At 40.8% G+C, this 22,254-nt stretch overlaps 1 protein-coding gene across 1 annotated transcript; it reads right to left on the bottom strand.

The window, feature by feature from the left end:
- Positions 1-20,026: 20,026 nt before the first annotated feature.
- LOC132041719 (uncharacterized) lies at positions 20,027-20,467 on the bottom strand. Its single transcript, XM_059432420.1, has one exon. The coding sequence runs from the start codon at positions 20,465-20,467 to the stop codon at positions 20,027-20,029; it is 441 nt and encodes a 146-aa protein (XP_059288403.1).
- Between the last annotated feature and the right edge of the window lie 1,787 nt (positions 20,468-22,254).

Genomic DNA, 22,254 nt, shown 5'->3' with positions numbered 1-22,254 from the left:
GTTGGGGTGGCAATCAAGGCAATCATAAGCAGAATTATCAGCCAACACAAGGTAATCAATCACCTGCTTCTACTCCTACGAGAAGTATGGAAGAAATGAAGGCTAATATGCAAAAGATAATGGTGGATCAACAAAGGATAATGACCGAGAATTATAATTGTGACTTGTCAGTGCATAATCTGGAAAGGTAAATAGGTCAAATAGCTAGCATTCAGAACACTAGAGCACTTGGGGGACTTCCAAGTGACACTACCCCAAATCGAGAACCGTGTAATGTTCTGACTCCAAGAATGGAAGCGAATTGGAAGAACTTTCTCCAAAAAAAGTGACACGGGAAGAAGCAAAGAAGAGACAGTTATAGAAGATGATGTGATCGAGGTAGAGAGGGTAGAAAAGGCACCTTTGGTGAAGCGACCCCAGCCAGTGGTTGCCAAGCCACAGCCTCTTTTCACTCAAAGGTTGGCGAAACAGAAAGAAGAGGCAACATATAAAAAGTTTCTTGACTTACTGAAGCAAGTACATGTGAATGTTCCCTTGGTAGATATGCTGCAAGTGGTTCGGAAATATTCTAAGTATATCAAGGACATTATAGCAAACAAGACCCGATTCACGGAGTATGCCACAATTGCACTTACTGAAGAATGCACGTCTCGAATTCAAAATAAATTGCATATAAAGGCAAGGATCCGGGCAGTTTCACTATTGAAATCACTATTGGGAAAGAAGTCATTGCACGAGCACTGTGCGTTCTTGGTGCAAATTTTAATCTTATGTCGTTGTCTATGTTTTAAAAAATGGGTTGGAAACCCTAGATCGACTACTATTGTTCTGCGGCTGTTCGATAGATCCTTAGCCAGACCAGAGGGCATAATTGAAGATGCTTTGGGCAGGTTGGGTCTCTTATATTTCTAGCAAGTTTTGTTATCTTTGATTTCGAGCCAGATTCGAAAGTCCCATATATCTTGAGGCGTTAGTTTTTGGCCATATGAAAGCTTTGATCGATGTAGCTACAATGCAGCTAACTACGAATGTACATGATAAAGTCGAGGTGTTCTATGTATTCAAGGCCGTCAAGTTTCCCGCAATCTATGAAGAACTTTATGCTATTACTGGGGTGACCGATGATACGCTCAAATTACACCTATTAATGGTATAACGCGGACGTTGTAAAATATAGTAACCCAATAAGGTTTGGGTTGAATCTCACAGGGAATATGATGTGAAAAGGTTACTAAAGTCGTAGGATGCTTAATTTAGGTCTAATGTCTTAATCCGATGATTTTGGTAAAAGTTTGGTTTTTTATGTCTAATTGGTAACTAATTGCTTTGGGTGGTAATTTATGGTAAACGAAACTAAGGTTGTGTCCCCGTTAGATAAGGTGTATGATCATGGGTATTGATCTTGATATACTTCTAATGGATCATTATATGAATGCATTTAACCTCCATATGAATCTTTACTAATTCTCAATAACTAAAGATTATCTCTTTCTATGATTTTCCTAAATATAAGAAAGTAACTGTGAAGAACGGTTAATTATGCTAAGTAAATTCTTCTTATTCCTAAGTGAATTTATTAAACAAAGTTTAGAGCTTTGAGTCCTTGTTGTTTATTCTTACCAACCCTAATTATTTTCCCAAGTAAATCAAGGTTTGTGGCTTTAATCAATGTTTGCAACCATTAATTATGAATGACAAATGAAGAATAAATAAAGCCTAATAATCCATTATGTGTATATCAATCACAAACCCAATCACAAAACACCCGTCATTGGGTTCACAACCCTAGTAAGGGGATTTAGCTACTCATGACAAAGAACAAGAAATAAGAAATTGAAGAATTCATAATTTCTTACTTTGGAAGAAAAGAGGAATTGATAATACTTGAATTGATGTTTGAATCTTCAAAAACTAGAGAGTATTTGATATTCTAAGTCAAGAGACAAAAATATATTAATTGATCCTAAATAAAACCCTGCATTGGACTATTTATAGGTTTCAAAACGTGAGATTACAGAATTTGCACTTTAGTCCCAGGCGGCACTTATATGGTCCGTATAATAGTGTACGGACCGTACAAAACTTATACGGCCTTCGGTCTCTTATTATGCAGAGAGAAACACGACTTGGCATTACACGGTCCATATAACTTTATACGGACTGTACAACTTGCTCGTTCTTCCAACACAACTTTCTGTCTCCTCTTCAGCCTGTCAACGAATCTACTTATACGGCCCGTATAATATTATACGGTCCGTATAAGTGTCCGTGTTTCAACATCTTCCAACTGCAATATTCTGCTGCCTTAATTCCTTTTGTAAGACCACAGATACGGTCCGTACAACTTTCTACGGACCATGAAAATCAAGCTTCAGTGCAACTTTTCTGTAACTTCTAATTCTTGAACCTGAACTTTATGATTTACCTGAAACATGACAAAAACATATCAAAACAACACATACTTGCCTAAAAACAAGTAAAACTTCTCGTAAAAGAGTATCAATTGTGCCACAATTTCCCAGCACATCAACACCCCCAACTTAAAGTCTTGGCTTGTCCATAAGCAAGCAGTGCAACACAAACAGGACTCAACTAACACCTAGATATCACAGAGTAATAATGTCTACAATGGTTTTGTTTCCAAACTACTGGCATGCACGTTTTTCTTCCACGGACCACTCCATTTTTCGATTTTCAAACCATATACACAACCCAAGAATGCTATGACTAACAATGAAGCTTCAATGCATGACATTACATTATTGAACATATTATGTTGCACACAAATGCTACTTTAAGCGGCCACGTACTATGCTCAATTCTCATCCTTATGCCCTCACCTAGACCAAAGAATGTCCCAACACACATATATACAACAAGAATTGGACGAAGACGAAAGAGAAGAGAAAAATACTCACACTCTCAAAGAATTTAATGTCTACACATGCAAATATCATAGGCTTGCCCTTATTTTCTATGTTTTCATTGTAGGCTCATTCGGTTGTGATCACATTAGGACTTGTTTTGGCTTGTAATGTAGGCTTAGGGACGGATAGTGTCACGACCCAACTAGGGCCGCGACGAGCGCCCGATACTTGTACCGGACACCCCTTGTCCATCATATTACCTTTATTACTAAGTGGGCCATATGAACTGCACCATTTTTTTTTTGACATATACATTAGTAACATAATAATATACATAGATTAACAAGCTTGAACAATACATTACACAACGACAAGGACAATCAGAACACGACATCTCCATGTGCATAGGCGCCACGAGCCTCTAACATGGTATACATATACATAGGAAGGGCCGAGTCCGACGTGCCCGAATACATATACAAGGGTAGTACCAAATATGTTCGTGGCTCCGAAGCAACCGGAGCTCGCTATCCGCACAACGCGATAGAACTCCTAGAAACCGAGTCCGTCTACCCCTGTCTTGCGACTGCGCGGCATGAACGCGGCGTCCACGAAGGGACGTCGGTACAAATAGTGTACCAAGTATGTAAGGCATGGAGGTAAACTATGCAAGAATAAACATAAGTAAGGATCACCATGTCATAGGTTCCGAGGATATATAATGAAGTAAGAAAATAACACACGTACATAGGAAGGCCCTTTTCAGGCCGGATACTATGCGTGCTTATCTTAGGAAGATATCTCTTATCATAGACATAGAAAATAGAGAGCGTAATATGACATACCTTATCATATAATATCATGTCGCACTATATCATAGGAGATCATATTATATCATAGCATGGCGTGTCATAGTATATCATGGCATAGCGTAGCGTATTATAGTATATCATAGCATAGCATAGCGTATCATGGCATATCATAGCATAGCATAGTGGATCATAGTATGTCATAGCATAGCATAGCGTATCATAGTATATCATAGCATAGCATAGCACCGAACAACGTCGGCTCGCCCACATAGCACCGAATATATCGGCTCGCCCATATATCCCGCGTCCGGGCATCCCGCGTCCGGGATGATAAGCCAGCTGACCAGGTGGCAATGAAACATAGTTCCTTCCCAATTTCCAAGTATCCCTACCCCCCACCCCATGTGCATAGTTTCCATATTTCATGTACATATATCATATTATGTCATGTCATGTCATATTATGTAGTGTCATAGACATTTCCTCATCTTCAACATCACCATTTCTATCATAGAATCCTAGTAGTCATTTTAATCGTAAGGATTTGTCAAAAATTGTAAACTTTGATTTGGAAAAGAATAAATATTTTAGAAAACATTTACAAATTTTTAGAAAGGAAAACAAGTCTTGAAATCGATGAACTAGTTAAAAACAACTATTATCTTGTAGTCAGAATAACAACCCAAAAGTTTCCTTTAGATTCTACATTACAATAAATCCAATAGAACAATAAAGAAAATCCGGGAACACAAGGGCCCACCTCGGCCAATTGAGGCGGCGTATCAAATTTACGTATTCTATAGTTCATGGCGTCCCTTATAAGGATCTTAGAGTAATCGGGTCCTATTTGTGTGAGTTCTAGATGTCTAGGAACTTTTCCCAACCATTTGCGCAACTTGTAGTTCAATTCTCTTTTGAATGAATAGTAGCGAATTTCAATCTTAGATTCCGAGAAAAGGATTGGTCCCCGAGGCTCGTATTCGACTTAGTACGTCTAAGACATGCCATAGAAAGAAAGGTGAAGCCTTACATACCTCTTTCCACTCCTTTTGCTACTTCAAATTTATGTTGCAATCTCGTCAAAATCTGCGAATTGGTCATGTTTACCAAAACTCTCATTAGTATACTTAGAGTTAGAATCTTAAGGAACCACTTGGCTACCGAAATTTCAAAAGACTTCCTGCGTAAATACACCATCCTCAACATTCAATTTAATCAAATTCTCATCAAACACAATCAGGGAATTCAACCCGGCCACACTAACAATACAATATCACAACCATACTAACAATTTTCCATATTCAATCCAAGTTACATTATAACAACTTAGTCAATATACTACTTCCTTCAAAACCTTCCAACTCCAATAAGAACATTATAATTCATATGCCAACAACACCATACTAACAACATTATCTTTCATACATGCAAGGACATAATATTCAATTTAATTACTTCAATCACAAGTCTCCAACTTCTACAACTTCACAAGATTATTAAGCTTTCATAGGGAATATAAAATCCTCCACACATCAACAACCAATATACTAAATAAAATTAACTTGTTTTCCTTCACACTTCAACACATATACACGGCTACACATACATCATGCCACTCACGGCCAACATCATATGCATATGGCTACAACTTCTCAAAATTTATCCAACTTCCATTATCAACATGGCTTCCACAACAATAACAACCAAATACTAGATACAATACTTAAGACATAATTCTTACACACACCTAGACATACACGGCCACCCCTCTATATTCATGTTCTCCATGATTTCCATTCATTTTCATACACTACAACATGCACAAGTATCCATAACATGAAAAGAAAGTAAGTTCTTACCTTTTTCCTTCAACTCTTCCTTTGGCTTGGGTTGTGACTTTGTGCCAACTAGTAGTTCTCTCTCTCTCTAACAACTACACCACGTTAACGGGGACCCTTGAATTAGTAAGAATACTATGAGAAACAAATTTTTGAGGCAAGATTTTTGGTCTTCTTTTTTTTTACCCTTGTCGAAACCTACTTGTCTTTCTCCTTCAAGTTTTTTCTTTCTTGAACTTTCTTGAATTATGAAGAAGAATAGAGATGGCCACCTTATTTAGTCACATGAAATTTTAATTTCACATGGGCTTTGGGCTATAGCATGGCCGGTTGGGCCTTTTGAATTTCCTTGGAATTTTCAAGCCCAATTAATTCATAGTTAGTTCTCATAATTCATGAAATTTTTTTCCTCCTATTTCCAAATTTGCCCTTCGTCTTCCTTACGTTTCCACGAGTCATATTGCGAATTTTTCCCTTTATACCCTTGACCTTTCTTAACTTTTCACTTCCAAATTTTTTCACAAGCAACTCCCATGCCAAACAAATTAAAATGTGGCCTTTCTTATCGTCTTCCCGCGATTGTCTTGAATTATCCGATTGCATGAAATGCGGGATATAACAGATAGGATACTTTTTGGATATTAGTGACTCACCCTCCTTGAACGCTACAAAATCTCTTCACCTTAATTCACCTCTTTTTTTTCCAACCCCTTTATTTTCTTTCAAGCTTTCAACTTCGATGTGGTTTTATTCCTAACCAACTTACAATTCTTTTTATGTCACAATTTTCTGATTTCCAATTTTTTTTTTCTATTTTGTTTTTTTTTTTCTATGCAATTACCACATCGAATCTCCACTAGCAACTTCACCACCCCCAACTTATGTTTTTAACATTTACTCCCCATTTAATTCACCCCCAACTTAGGCATTTTGCCTCATCTATCTAGTAGTATCAAGAAAGGAATGGGTGCAAAGATGGATTAATTTCTCAAAGGGTAAGGTTTCATCATTGGCTAGCCAAGAAAAAGGTCAAAGGCTCAAAAAGGGAAACTAGGGATAATCGAAATGTTTTTGGTCAGGCTTATTTAGGCAAAGTGACAATTTATACAAAGAAAGCCTAAGATCATCTCACAGCCAAACTAACTTTCGGATTTTAACTCACAACCAAACTAGACTATACATGCATAAACGGAACCAAACTAACAACTCACACACACATTGGCATAAGGACAATTATTTTTACACTTGTGACCTCCTAAATAGTCATTCGTCACACACAATACCCCCATAATCCTAATGCCATATAAAGAATCAATCATGTCAATCAACAACTATTCTAAGCATACATTTTTCACAATTTCGAGGGGTCCAAAATTTCCAACAAACCATCACAACATGCCATCAGTTACAGAGTAACACAAAATAAGTCAAAACTACTCTGTTCAACCTAAGCACATCCTAGACATGTCAGTTTCAACAAAAAATACAACCCCTCAGGAAAAGAACTCTGGCAAAGAAAAGTGTTATATCCCGTATTTTTGTACATTAGGACATTCCGAGCCAACTACGAAAAGATAAGGACAAGACTAGTCCGGGATGCGAGGTTGAGCTTTTTGACCGTCGATTTTATTTTAAAACATAAGTTGCTTGTTATTTGTTGGAATGGAATATTAAGGAAAATTTGGGGTTAAAAGTGGAATTATGGAAACTAGTGTTTCATGAAATATGGGACCAAAATGTGAATTATGGAAAGTTAGATTTCATGAAAATTTGGGGCCAAAAGTAAAGTCTTGGAAGTTTTAATTCATGAAAAAGATGACCATTGGCCATGCACATGACTTGTGGGCCATGGTACATTTGGATTAATAACATGTGGATATAATAAGATGACTTAGCAAATTATTTAGTCATCTTTTCAATTCTAGAGAGATGAAGAAACATGGAGAAAAAAAAAGAGAAAGAGGGGCTGCTCGGTTTGGAGCTGGCCGAATTGGCCATGAAAAATTCATCACCAAAAAATTTATTTTTCCTAGCTTTCTACTCTTTGGAAGGTGCTAAACAACATGAAGTAGTTGTTGAATCAAGAAAGGCCTTTGTTCTTGCAAAACCTTACCTTGGTCGAATGAAGAAGGGAAAGGAAGAAGGTGAGTTTTAATCCTCTTTTCATGTGTTATGGATAGTTTATGTGTGTTGTATTATGTAGAAATGGTGAAAGTCATGAAATATTGGATGTTGGAGTGAGCCGTGTGGGCTAGGTGTGGCCGAATATGTGTGGTGTGTGTAGGAATGAAGAACCAATTTTATTTAGCATGTTTTGGTTATTGTTGCATGAATTCCATAATGGAAATGGTGATTTAATGATTTAAATGGAAGTTGGAATCGTTTGTAGGTCGTTGGAAGAAATAATGTAATTTTAATGTAGTTTTTGTATTATTGTGGTTATGTTGTTAAAATGTGGAATGTTGGTGTAGTGTATGAATTTGGAAGGAAGAAATGTATTGTTGTAGTTTTGATTGAATTTGGAAGACCTTGGGCTATGTAGTATATTGGTTGGGCCGTTTGAACACTTTGTGGATTGGTTGAAATGTTCTTGAATCTAATTTGAATGATTTCGGATTAGTACTTGAATATGTGTGCCTTGTGTTGGTTTGAAAGTATATGGTTAATTTGAACGTAATTGGAATGTTGTCGAAATATGTAGAAAAGAGTTATGGACGTTAGAATGCCTTTTGAATTAATTGTTGATGTCGTTAGAATGGTTGTTGGTTTGGTTGTTGTTGAATTTAGCTTGAGTTGAATTCTCGGGGTGTTGTATTTGCGGGGAAATGCTTGCCGAAATTTCTGTAGAATTTAATGTTCGTTTGGAATTGGATGCCTAAAGGCTTATGGTTAATGTTTGGTATATTGGCGTTATGTAGATCTTGGAGCGCCCGAGACTGAAGGCTTGACTTAGCTTGAGAGCGGACGAGGTATGTAAGGCGTAACTTTTCTTCTTTGGCATGTCTTAGTGTTAGATAGGCTATGACCCGAGCCTCGGGATAATTTCACTCTTAGGATCCGAGCTTAGATAGGTATCTTATTCACTCCTAAAGACTTACTCTTCAATGTAACCAAATTAAGGTTCTTATGTTTCTAAAGATTGAATTTCAAAAGTCTTATAAAGAACTTTTGCTACAAAAAGGGTCTCGAACTTCAAACGTCCGTAACTTTCGCATACGAGCTCGGATCGCCCCGAAACCTAATAGGTAACTTCATAAGACATGACATTCCCCTAACTCTTGTAGTCGGGCTCGGACGGGATAGGCACCCGTCCGTGGGGCCCGCGGCTTCACTATGCTTATTTTTAATAACCTTTGGGAAAGACTTAGCACTATTTTCACTTTGACTTCCGCATATGGTTTTCTTATTTATTTAATGAGTTACGATTATGATTTTATGCATATTGTTGCTCACGACTCCGCTCGTGCTTATGGTTATTACCTCGTTCACCGGATCCCGGGCCGGTTATGTTTCGTGCGCACTTTGATATATTCCGGAGTATGATGTGTTCCGGTACGCCGAGTCCCCTTTGGCCGGGTACCGTGTATATTTGGCGTTATGGGGGGTACGGCTTTATGATGTGATATGATATGTCGGGTGTCGGAGATTTGAAATCTTCTGGAGTATGATGTGGCGTGGCGCCAACGACAGGCGGGCGACCACCGTTCTAAGAGCCTATGCATGATTTGTATTTTTTTATGAGTAAGCATTTTGATATTTTGAATATTGCATTTACTTTCTGTACTTCTGGTTTTGACTATGATCCTGTTTACTATATTTCATGCTTTGCATACTCAGTACATATTCCGTACTGACCCCCTTTCTTCGGGGGCTGCGTTTCATGCCGCGCAGGTACAGATACCTATTTGGAGGATTCACCAGCTTAGGATTCCTGCTCAGCTGATTTGGAGCGCTCCCTTGTTCTGGAGCCTATACTTTGATTCAGATTCCGTCATTGTGCATATGTATATGTTTATTCACGGGTACGGCGGGGCCCTGTCCCGTCATATGATTCTGTTATGACTCTTAGAGGTCTGTAGACATATATGTGTGGGTTATGGGTATTCACTGTTCAGTTGTGTCTGTGTAATTTGTGTTTTGGACGTCCCCTCATGCTATGATAGCCTTTTCGGCTTATTTGTGATATTATCTGCTGGATTATGACGACGATATGTATATCTGTACGTTTGTGACGACTTCGGGGCGACGTTCCACTATTCTGTATATATATTATCTGTACATGGTATAAGTTATTCGTACCCTATTTCTGATTTGGGATACTGGGTAGATACGGGTGCCCAGGTCGGGCACTAGTCGCGGCCTACGGGGTTGGGTCGTGACAAAAGTGGTATCAGAGCGGTTTGTCCTCGGAATGTCTACAGACCGTGTCCGGCAGAGTCTTGTTTATGGTGTGAAGCCGGCCACACTTATAAACAAGAGGCTGCGGGGCATTTAGGAATCAGTGACCCTTTTTCTGTCTTAGATCGTGCGATAGAGCCAAGTCATAGGAAATGAAATTCCTCGTACTAACATTTGATTTCAGCAGAAGAGCGACATCGACAGAAGGAAGCGATTGACGATACTGGAGGTTACAAAGCACGCAGGTAAGTAACGGCACGAGAGGTATATGTCGAATAAAGCATCGAAATGTAAAGTCAAAAATTTTAGAAAGGAAAAGTAAACAGAAAAGCGTAACAGATGCAGTCCAAGATGGACATACGAGGTAAATTCATCATTTTCATGCTATTGTCGATATTGGGGAGCCCCGTGTGGCTGTGATATGACATATATATATATATATGTTGGCCCTGTGAGGCATTGTTGGTATTTTCTGTGTACAGGTTTTGAGATATTAAGAAATATAGAGGAAACTCTGCCGAAATTTTTCCAGGAATAAAACAAGAATGAGGTATGGATTTGTAATGTGCCTTGAGAGGCTGTGTTAATAAGCAAAGACATAAATTGACTAAGTTGCAAGTGCGGCTGACCTTGAAAAATGAGTTAACTACGGAATTGGTGGTAATGGTAATTAGGAGGTCGATAACGATACGGTAAAAAGAATTCGGAAAAATTGTGACATTGAGAATGAGTTAAAAAGAGGTTGGCAAATCTCGATAGAGAGATTATATTAAGGTACCAAAAATTGATAAGAATTATGACGAGTTTATGGTTAGAAAGAATAGTGATATGATTGAGACCAAGAATACAAAAAAATGTGACGGATATGAATGCACGGACAAGACGTGACTCGTGAGATGGAAAGGTAAGATTGAGCGGAAAGGGCAAAAAGGGGTAAGAAGTGTTACGTTACGAGATGAGTTGCGAACAGAATATTATGTGAGTATAAGGTGAGCGAAGCCTAGCGAGGAAGAGACTAAAGGATATGACACGACCCGCGTGACTAAAGTATGAAAGTGAGCTAGTGATCAAAAAAAAAAAAAAAGAAGAAGAAAAGAAGGAGGAATTTAGGAAGTTTTCTTCGGGAAAAATACAGAATAGAGACTACGAGATAGCGGAAATGGTAGTAAGCACGATGGGAGAGGGGGTTAATTGGAAGAAAGAGACGGAAAGAAAAGCGGATAGGATAGTGGTGCAGTAATAAATAATGACATGTGTAGCCGTGAACACGAGTAATATGAGTGGCAGATCAGATTATAGAGAGACGAGCAACGAAGTAGAGGGAGTACTAGGAAATGACTGGCATGATAAGGACAAATAGGGGTGAACAGAATATGCCTTGAAAGTAAGAAAGGGACTAGGTGGGAGCAATATTTCCGAAAATGTAGCGGTATTATAAAGCTCCTCGTGCGCGGAAAAGGATGGACACGGACTGGGGAAATATGGTAAGGAAATACTAAGGAAAGCACCCAAAATAGACATAAATAAATGAGTACAAATATGAAACGCAAGGAGAATACATAGTCATGGTTCTAAAGGTGTAGTACGACGACAGGACGATATGGCAAGACCATTGTCGAGACGGATTTGGTGTTCTAGGTAAGTTAGAAGCCTGTGTTGGGTATATAGTAAGGGTAAAAAGGACATAAAGCACAAAGGGATACTGCGTGCATACGACTTCACCCTGGAAAATGATGAGATCCTTAAGCGACAAAGACGGTAGGCATAAGGAACAGATGATGCAATATGATTTTATCAAGAGAAGCAGATTGTACAGGTTGAGATAAAAATATTATTCCAAGAGAATTTTGGACACTTATCGTTGGAATATAAATGCCACCCAACTGAGAATTTGGAATAACTACGAGTGCCAGATGATTATTGAGTTGGAATAAGAGACCCTTTTAATCCGGCGGGAGATGTGTTATGGGGGTGTTTCGAAATCTGCCCAGGCTTTAATTTACTCTAAATTATGTGCTGAAGGTCGTGTGGCGAGGTTGACGCGATCATATTAACGTTAGAGCATCGAATTTCATCAGAGTTCCAAAGTTAAGCGTGCTGGAGTGGGAGCAATTTTAGGATGGGTGACCCCCCTGGGAAGTTTTCTGAAAGTCGTACCAACTTGGTCGTAAGAAGCAAATGAGAGGCTAGGGTAACCTAAGGAACTATTAGAGTCTGCAGAGCGGGTAGGAACCTTAAGAGGTCATGTAGATCAAGAGAGACTGAATCGGTGAAAACGGAGGAAGGGCATTACGAACTTTAGAAAACGGGGTAAGTTGAATAGTGTTGGAAATATTTTGTGAATAAGATGGTAGCATTTATGTGTACGTATGTATATGATATCCCTTATATGGCTATGGAAAACTCCAGCAATTGATGTTGTGGCGTATTGGAAGACATTTACCAGACAGGATAAGAAAGTTCAAGTGAAAGAAAATGAAAATGGCGCAAATGTTATAAGGCAAGCCGACGTTGTTTTCGCTACGGATTGAGCTTGGGAAGTTCCAAGATAATGATATTTGGGAAAGAAAGAAAATAAGTAAACGGTAGGTAAGATGACCAAAATGTCAGAAAAAGCAAAAGAGTGAAGCACGGCGCGATTTGGATAAAAATGAGAAGGTAAGCGTGTGAGAAAGATAGGGCGTGGTGGTATGGAACCAAAGAGGATTGTGTAGAGTTGCAGGATAGACTTGATGAGTGGAACGAAAGAACAATGACTACAACGGAAGAACGAGAAGTAAAGGAAAGGAGATTGGGCCATGCAACGGTGCTAAGGAGTTTCCAACTTTCGGGAGATAAGCGCCGGGGACGGTGGAGAACATACTAGACTTGAGAGAGATTATGGCATCCCTACGGCCCTAAAAGGCAAATTTATTAGTCTGAAGCTAGAGTTCGGAATGATCGCCAATATAAGGAAATCGGAGACACGTATACTTGTGTTATCAGAGAATTGTAAAGGAGGAAAAAAAATTTCGCAGCCCGAAACGTTTGAATTATACGGTGAGATTTGAGGGCGAGAGGTTAAAGGAAAAGTTGGGCAGGAGCTCAAGGATTCAGCTTAAACTCAAATTACGAGCTGCCATGAGTATAGCGGTGTTGTGAAGGATAGCGAAGGGTGCAGGACCATTTTGTATAGACACAACCGACTCACTTACCGATAAAAATTATGTTAAACAAGTGATTGGAATGTGAAAGAAAATGGTGACAATCACACTAACGACATCTAAGCCGGACCTCGGACATAGCATATTCGAGACCATTTATTCGGACTATGCGCGATTATATGGGGAGACTTCATCACACCCTCACATCCGTAACCTCAGACATAAGAGCTCAGTTTACAGTTAACTTCCGAAGCCCCCTCCAGAAGAAATCTCGATGCTGTATGTCACCCTCAGATTGACGGACAGATCGAGCGCACTATTTAAACGCGAAGGAATATGTCACTAGTCTGCGTTATTGATTCCAGATATAGCTAAGGCGATCGTATGCCACTTGTTGAGTTCACTTGTAAAAATAGTTACCATTCGAGCGTCCAGGTAACCGCGTGAGGGTTTGTACGACAGAAGGAGCAGGTCACAAATGGGCTGATTCGATGTGGGCGAAACTAGATCAATGGAGATAGAGATAGCTCGGTAAGTAGTTGACAAGTGAAACCCATTCGAAAGCGGTCATCAGCAGCTCGGAGGCAACAGAAGTCATACGCAGATACTCGACGTCGACACCTAGAGTTCCAGGTCGACGATTGGGTATCTTTGGAAGTGTCACCCTGGAAGGGTGTTGTGAGATTTGGCAAAAAAAAGAGCTCAGTCCGAGGTATGTTGGATCTTATCAGATCATTTGTAAAGTAGGCAAGGCTGCCTATGAGTTAGACCTACCACCCGAATTAGAGACGCGCGTTCAGCCTCCCCCACATACCAATGTTTCGTAAGAGTATAGACGACCCCTCCAGAGTATCTCCTATAGATGATATCCAAGCGACAGAAAAATCATTTTACAGGAAACAACCCATGACTATACCGGATCAGCAAGCAAGGATGTTATGTATTAAGGATATGGCTTCCGTTAAGATATGGTGACGGAACAATAATAGGGAATGGATGAAAAATAAATATCCCTATGTATTTCCTATATCTTCTAGTCGTTGGGACTCTTTAACGGGTCATGTTGAATGGGTAATGAACTGTATATGACAGCTATGAAAAGGATTCCGCCAAAGTACCTATAAGACCCTATACGACTAGTTTAACATTCGAGGACGAATGTTCTAAAGGGGGGGAGGATGTTATATCCCGCATTTTTGTACATTAGGACATTCCGAGCCAACCATGAAAAGATAAGGACAAGACTAGTCCGGGATGCGAGGTTGAGCTTTTTGACCGTCGATTTTATTTTAAAACATAAGTTGCTTGTTATTTGTTGGAATGGAATATTAAGGAAAATTTGGGGTTAAAAGTGGAATTATGGAAACTAGTGTTTCATGAAATATGGGACCAAAATGTGAATTATGGAAAGTTAGATTTCATGAAAATTTGGGGCCAAAAGTGAAGTCTTGGAAGTTTTAATTCATGAAAAAGATGACCATTGGCCATGCACATGACTTGTGGGCCATGGTACATTTGGATTAATAACATGTGGATATAATAAGATGACTTAGCAAATTATTTAGTCATCTTTTCAATTCTAGAGAGATGAAGAAGCATGGAGGAAAAAAAAAAAGAAAGAGGGGTTAGCTCGGTTTGGGAGGTGGCCGAAATTGGCCATGAAAAATTCATCACAAAAAATTTATTTTTCCTAGCTTTCTACTCTTTGGAAGGTGCTAAACAACATGAAGTAGTTGTTGAATCAAGAAAGGCCTTTGTTCTTGCAAAACCTTACCTTGGTCGAATGAAGAAGGGAAAGGAAGAAGGTGAGTTTTAATCCTCTTTTCATGTATTATGGATAGTTTATGTGTGTTGTATTATGTAGAAATAGGTAAAAGTCATGAAATATTGGATGTTGAAAGTGAGCCGTGTGGGCTAGGTGTGGCCGAATATGTGTGGTGTGTGTAGGAATCAAGAACCAATTTTATTTAGCATGTTTTGGTTGTTGTTGCATGAATTCCATAATGGAAATGGTGATTTAATGATTTAAATGGAAGTTGGAATCGTTTGTAGGTCGTTGGAAGAAATAATGTAATTTTAATGTAGTTTTTGTATTATTGTGGTTAATGTTGTTAAAATGTGGAATGTTGGTGTAGTGTATGAATTTGGAAGGAAGAAATGTATTGTTGTAGTTTTGATTGAATTTGGAAGACCTTGGGCTATGTAGTATATTGGTTGGGCCGTTTGAACACTTTGTGGATTGGTTGAAATGTTCTTGAATCTAATTTGAATGATTTCGGATTAGTACTTGAATATGTGTGCCTTGTGTTGGTTTGAAAGTATATGGTTAATTTGAACGTAATTGGAATGTCGTCGAAATATGTAGAAAAGAGTTATGGACGTTAGAATGCCTTTTGAATTAATTGTTGATGTCGTTAGAATGGTTGTTGGTTTGGTTGTTGTTGAATTTAGCCGAGTTGAATTCTCGGGGTGTTGTATTTGCGGGGAAATGCTTTGCCGAAATTTCTGTAGAATTTAATGTTCGTTTGGAATTGGATGCCTAAAGGCTTATGGTTAATGTTTGGTATATTGGCGTTATGTAGATCTTGGAGCGCCCGAGACTGAAGGCTTGACTTAGCTTGAGAGCGGACGAGGTATGTAAGGCGTAACTTTTCTTCTTTGGCATGTCTTAGTGTTAGATAGGCTATGACCCGAGCCTCGGGATAATTTCACTCTTAGGATCCGAGCTTAGATAGGTATCTTATTCACTCCTAAAGACTTACTCTTCAATGTAACCAAATTAAGGTTCTTATGTTTCTAAAGATTGAATTTCAAAAGTCTTATAAAGAACTTTTGCTACAAAAAGGGTCTCGAACTTCAAACGTCCGTAACTTTCGCATACGAGCTCGGATCGCCCCGAAACCTAATAGGTAACTTCATAAGACATGACATTCCCTAAACTCTTGTAGTCGGGCTCGGACGGGATAGGCACCCGTCCGTGGGGCCCGCGGCTTCACTATGCTTATTTTTAATAACCTTTGGGAAGACTTAGCACTATTTTCACTTTGACTTCCGCATATGGTTTTCTTATTTATTTAATGAGTTACGATTATGATTTTATGCATACTGTTGCTCACGACTCCGCTCGTGCTTATGGTTATTACCTCGTTCACCGGATCCCGAGCCGGTTATGGTTCGTGTGCACTTTGATATATTCCGGAGTATGATGTGTTCCGGTACGCCGAGTCCCCTTTGGCCGGGTACCGTGTATATTTGGTGTTATGGGGGGTACGGCTTTATGATGTGATATGATATGTCGGGTGTCGGAGATTTGAAATCTTCTGGAGTATGATGTGGCGTGGCGCCACCGACAGGCGGGCGACCACCGTTCTAAGAGCCCTATGCATGATTTGTATTTTTTTATGAGTAAGCATTTTGATATTTTGAATATTGCATTTACTTTCTGTACTTCTGGTTTGACTATGATCCTGTTTACTATATTTCATGCTTTGCATACTCAGTACATATTCCGTACTGACCCCCTTTCTTCGAAATCGCGTTTCGTGCGCGCGGTACGGATACTATTTGGAGGATTCACCAGCTTAGGATTCCTGCTCAGCTGATTTGGAGCGCTCCCTTGTTCTGGAGCCTATACTTTGATTCGATTCCGTCATTGTGCATATGTATATGTTTATTCACGGGTACGGCGGGGCCCCCGTCCGTCATATGATTCTCGTTATGACTCTTAGAGGTCCGTAGACATATATGTGTGGGTTATGGGTATTCCTTTGTTCGGTTGTGTACGTGTAATTTGTGTTTTGGACGTCCCTCATGCTATGATAGCCCTTTCGGCTTATTTGTGATATTATCTGCTGGATTATGACGACGATATGTATATCTGTACGTTTGTGACAGCTTCGGGGCGACGTTCCACTATTCTGTATATATATTATCTGTACATGGTATAAGTTATTCGTACCCTATTTCTGATTTGGGATACTGGGTAGATACGGGTGCCCAGGTCGGGCACTAGTCGCGGCCTACGGGGTTGGGTCGTGACAAAAAGTCGAGGAGGTTCCTAAATAAATATTTACAATATTAACCTGATCAAGTACCCCCACCCCCAACCGAAGATTATGCAATGTCCCCAATGCATCAACTCTAGGTACAATATTAAAAATGGTAAGGGATACCTGGGCACCCTAGGTGCTATGTTCCTTGACTCAGGACTGTGCTGCATCAGACGCAGCAATATCAAGCATCGCCTCTCGTGGTTGGCTGCCCGACGCGCCCATTAGATCTGGATAGTTTTCACGCAACGAGTTCAGGGCAGTGGCTTGCACCATCTCCTCCTCCATTTTGTATAGCCTCTTGTTTCTCTCATTCACATCCTTAACCACAGCATCTAGTGGTCGTTTCCCCCGAGTCTTATCTCCTTCCTCTTCTTCCTCTTCAGAGTCGAGCAGGTTCTGGACCGGGATATCAATATCCATGCTCTGTGTGTGGTGTCAGAACAGGTTCCTCTGCTCGCTCGCGCGCTTTCAGTGCGTCCAATTCAGCCTTCAGCTTTTCCAATTTGGTATTAAATGAAACTAAACTGCCCCCTGCTTTCGACTGCTCCAAAGCAACCAACCTCGTCTCAAACCCGTCCAATCGTGCTTGGAAAACCTCGTGAGACTGAGCATATTCCTCCCGAATCTCTCTTTTGGCAATGTTGATTTGCTTGTTTATTTAGGGCTTAAGCTGCAGCATGATCACCTCAAGTTGTTTTTCAGCTTTTAAAGTTTTGAAAGCTAACTCTCGGTAACTCGCTCTCGAAAAGGTAAACAAATCAACCTCAGAATGCGCGGCAGGAGGTAGAGCAGATGAAGTAGTAGGATCTGCAAAGGTAGCGGGAGGTGGTGGTGGATCAGTAGTCGCAGCCACCGTAACAGTACTAGAATCTGCGCCATGGGCCTGAGTTGTAGCATCAGTACTACCAGCTTCAGGAATCCCGAGATCAGTAGCAATAGAATCTCCCAGAGCCTTAAAATCTTACTCGGGTCGAGATTTTGTATCTCCCTCAGGTGGGACCACAAATATCTCTGGTACATCCCCCTTCTTGTCTTTGGTGCATTGGCCCCGATCTAGAATGCCGACAACCTGAGATCGTCTGCACAGCTCCGTGATAAGACACAGGTATGCCAATGAAGTTATAGGCTGGGCTGCTCTCCGTCGAATTTCATCAGCTATCATACGCCATGTTCACTAGATACCGACTCATTATCAATGCAATACCCACTGCCTGGGAAACCGTGATTGTATTGTCATTTTGGGCCACCAACAGTCTGTATCTCATCAGGTGCCACCAGAATCGAGCTTCCTTATTGAGTGTACTCTTGACGGTCTTTGGGCTCTGCTGGGTCACCCATTCTACCTCTGGGTGGGCAATTACCGCAGCTAGCCATTTGACCACGGACTGATGATTTCGGCGAGCCAACTTATCTAAGTACTCTTTCTCATCCTCCGGTGCCTGAAAGTCATCCCCGAAATAAATTCTGTTGATAGCCTCAGCTGAGATGTCAACCTTGACATTCCGTACCGTAATTTTATCAAGAAACGGGAGAGCAGTATTAGTCTGACTGAGCTTTTTCATCCTCAACAACTCAGCCCCGTAGTTAGCATAAAACTCCCGCACAATCTCCGGGCAAAACTCCCCGGAGGTTCAAAGAAACACCTTTAACTCCGTATAATCGGAGTGTTTCGGCTGTGTTGGGAAGGGCCTCAAGACCCTCGAACACCAATTGCCTTTCTTCCCATATGTTTCGATTTGGCTCAACCCTACGCTTGATAAGAGACAGACCATCCTCGTACAGCTTCTTTGACCCCCAGAACTCCAAACCGTAAAGCATTCTCTGGCAGTGTTTTACTCCGTAGAACCAATCGGCGCTTGCCGTGCGCTGATTCTGGCGAAGCATCAGAGTTTGGAGCTCGGGTGTCTATCGGCTCAGATGAGCCGCACTTGTTCGAATCTCCCTCATCATCTGAGGACTCACCTGTCCCCGTTCCAGCTTCCACAGATTTTTCTCCTCCCTCCGAGGTGGAAAGAGTCATGGTTGGGGGTTGAGGATTAGTAGTCCCCCCTTACCTTTTTCACTGGTATAACCTCATTGTCTGAGCCCTCATCTCGCAAGCGAAGCTCTGTCTCTAGTTGGACACGGGCTCGACCTCGGCCCCTACTAGCTCGGGGCCCCGTTCCCTTTTTCACACCTTATTTTTTAACTATGCCTGTGCCTTAATGATTTTGAGAAGAGTCCTTGAGGAACACCTTGTGCAAAACAAGGGCAGAAAGAGAAAAGAAAAACAAAAATTTTAATCTTGAACAGAGGGTTTTTGAATGTGGGGATGGATTTTGCTGGGTGTTTATGGCTACTTGGATGAATTTATGGATTTGGGGAGGTGGAATTCGAGTGGGTGAAGGTGTATGGTTTGTGGGTGATCGTGGTGAAGTTCGTGGGTTTAATGGAGGGAGTGGAACAAGGTGGGAAGTTTTATTTTAACCCTCTGTACGCGATTTGAAACTTGTTTTTTTTTGTACAGGCCATATAAATTTATACGGTCCGTGTAAAATCAATTTTTCTGCACTGACCACTATTTGAGCACTTCTTAATTACACGATCATTTATACTGCCCGTATAATATTACACTGTCCGTGAAAATGATTGTGTATGATAGATGTGTTCAAACAGTGTTCTGTTTGATTTCCTTACCTTCCACGACTGGGTTATACGGTCCGTATAATATTATACGGTCCGTACAAGTCCAATTTCCTCTAGGCTTCAGTGATTTTTCTGCAACTTTCTCTCCCCCCCCCCCCCTTTTTTTTAACCTGCACCAAAAAAAAAATTACCCTATATGCAAATAAAAACAAGAAGGAAAATAACCATTACACTTGGGTTGCCTCCCAAGAAGTGCTTGATTTAACGTCGCGGCACGACGGTGGTAGCCATTCACTCCTTATCTGCGTACACCAGGTCATTATTCATTCCGAGGTGCTTCAACCGGTATCGGTCAACAATTTTATCTCCCGACACCATCCCGTGATAGTGCTTCACCCTCTGCCCATTCACCTTAAATGTCCGAGTTCCATCTCCGGACTTCAACTCAATCGCTCCATGGGGTGAAACACCTACCACCTCAAATGGACCAGACCACCTTGATTTTAGCTTACCCGGTAGCAACTTCAACCGAGAGTTAAACAGCAAGACAGGATCACCCTTGTAGAACTCTCGCTTCAGGATTTTCTTGTCATGATATTGCTTCATCCTCTCTTTATATAGTGCTGCACTCTCATACGCCTGGTACCGAAACTCATCCATCTCATTTAGTTGAAACAACTTGAGCTTCGTCACTTCTTCCCAATTAATATTCAATTTCTTCAAAGCCCACATAGCCTTGTGCTCAAGTTCAACCGGCAAGTGACAAGCTTTTTCGAAAATAAGCTTGAAGGGTGAAGTCCCAATCGGAGTCTTGAAAGCAGTCTGGTATGCCCATAGAGCGTCATCGAGCTTGCGGGCCCATCAGTTCTATTTGCATTCACTATTTTCTCTAGAATACTCTTGATCTCCCGATTGGATACTTCAACTTGCCCACTTATCTGAGGATGATAAGGTGTTGCCACCCTATGTTTTACACCATATTTCTTCATCAATCCCGCGAAAGCTCTATTATAAAAGTGGGACCCACCATCGCTGATTATAGCCCTCAGAGTACCAAATCGAGTAAATATGTTCTTCTTGAGAAACCCCATGACACTCTTGGCCTCGTTATTAGGTAAAGCCATCGCTTCTACCCATTTTGACACATAATCCACAACAACCAAGATGTATTTCATGTCACCTGAACTCACAAAGTGTCCCATAAAGTCAATCCCCCAGACATCGAACACTTCTACCTCCATTACAAAATTCATAGGCATCTCTTGCCTTTTGCCTATATTCCCTTACCTCTGACATTGATCATAAGACCGCACCAATAGATTAGCATCATGAAAGATAGTCGTCCAGTAATAACCGCATTCAAGTACCTTAGCTGCAGTTTGGTTACCACTATGATGACCCCCAACAAGAGAGTCATGGCACGCCTTTAGAATCGCTATCACTTCACTTTCAGGAACACAACGCCAAATGATGTTGTCAGCGCATGTTCGAAACAAATAAGGCTCATCCTAATAGTACTGCCGAGAATCCCGCAAGAACTGTATCTTTTGGTAAGCTTTGATATCTTATGGAACTATGCCTATCACCAAATAATTAGCAATGTCAGCATACCACGGCACCACTTCCATTGATATAGCCAACACCCTCTCATCTGGGAACGCATCATCTATATATAGTGACCCCACATTCGGAGCCGAGCGAACCCACAGACTCTTATTACCTACATAAGCTTTCGGGCTCTTAATCAGACAAAATGATAAATACAACAAATATTTTAGAAATAACCTTTGTAGTTTACAAATCGACAAAATTTGTAATCATATGGAATTTACGGCATAATACAGAATGACATGACGGCCGGTGGGGCCGCCTACAAAATCCGACATCCGTAACCCACAACTCGTCCGCAAAGTCTCTAACAAATCGAACACACATAACAAACATAATCTGACTCGGCCGCACTCCAGGAACAAGTGGAGCTTGCCAACGCCGCTGGGACATCTTCTATAATGTCTTCTAGTCATCTGGGTGTACCTGCGCGGCATGAAACGCGCCCCCCGAAGAACGGGGGTCGGTGCGGAATATGTACGAGTATGTAAAGCATAGAGACCAACAAACGGAATTATAACTAAACGAGAATATACGAACATAAAAGTAATAACCGGAGTATCGAAATGCTTACTCATAAAACATAAACGGATGCATAGCAAAAAAACATGCCATAGCCGGCCCCCATCATGGGACTCGGCAAACAGAAAGTGGTCGCCCCCTGACGCTGGCGCCACAACATATCAGATCAGATCATATCAGAATGTGCACATATCATAGCATATCAGATGGCCATATCATATCAGAGTGTGTACATGGCACATCATACACCACAACCCATGTACATATATACCTGCCCCCTCACACCGAGGCACGGCGAACAATGCAGTGGAATACGCGTGATAACATATCCTGGCCCGGGCTCAGTGAAGGAAGCATTGAGGCATCCACGAGTGGAGTAGTGAGAAACT

The sequence above is a fragment of the Lycium ferocissimum genome, unplaced genomic scaffold, assembly GCF_029784015.1.
Source record: "Lycium ferocissimum isolate CSIRO_LF1 unplaced genomic scaffold, AGI_CSIRO_Lferr_CH_V1 ctg11360, whole genome shotgun sequence".
NCBI classification, from domain to species: Eukaryota; Viridiplantae; Streptophyta; class Magnoliopsida; order Solanales; family Solanaceae; genus Lycium; species Lycium ferocissimum.
This window is presented reverse-complemented; position numbering and strand designations above follow the sequence as displayed.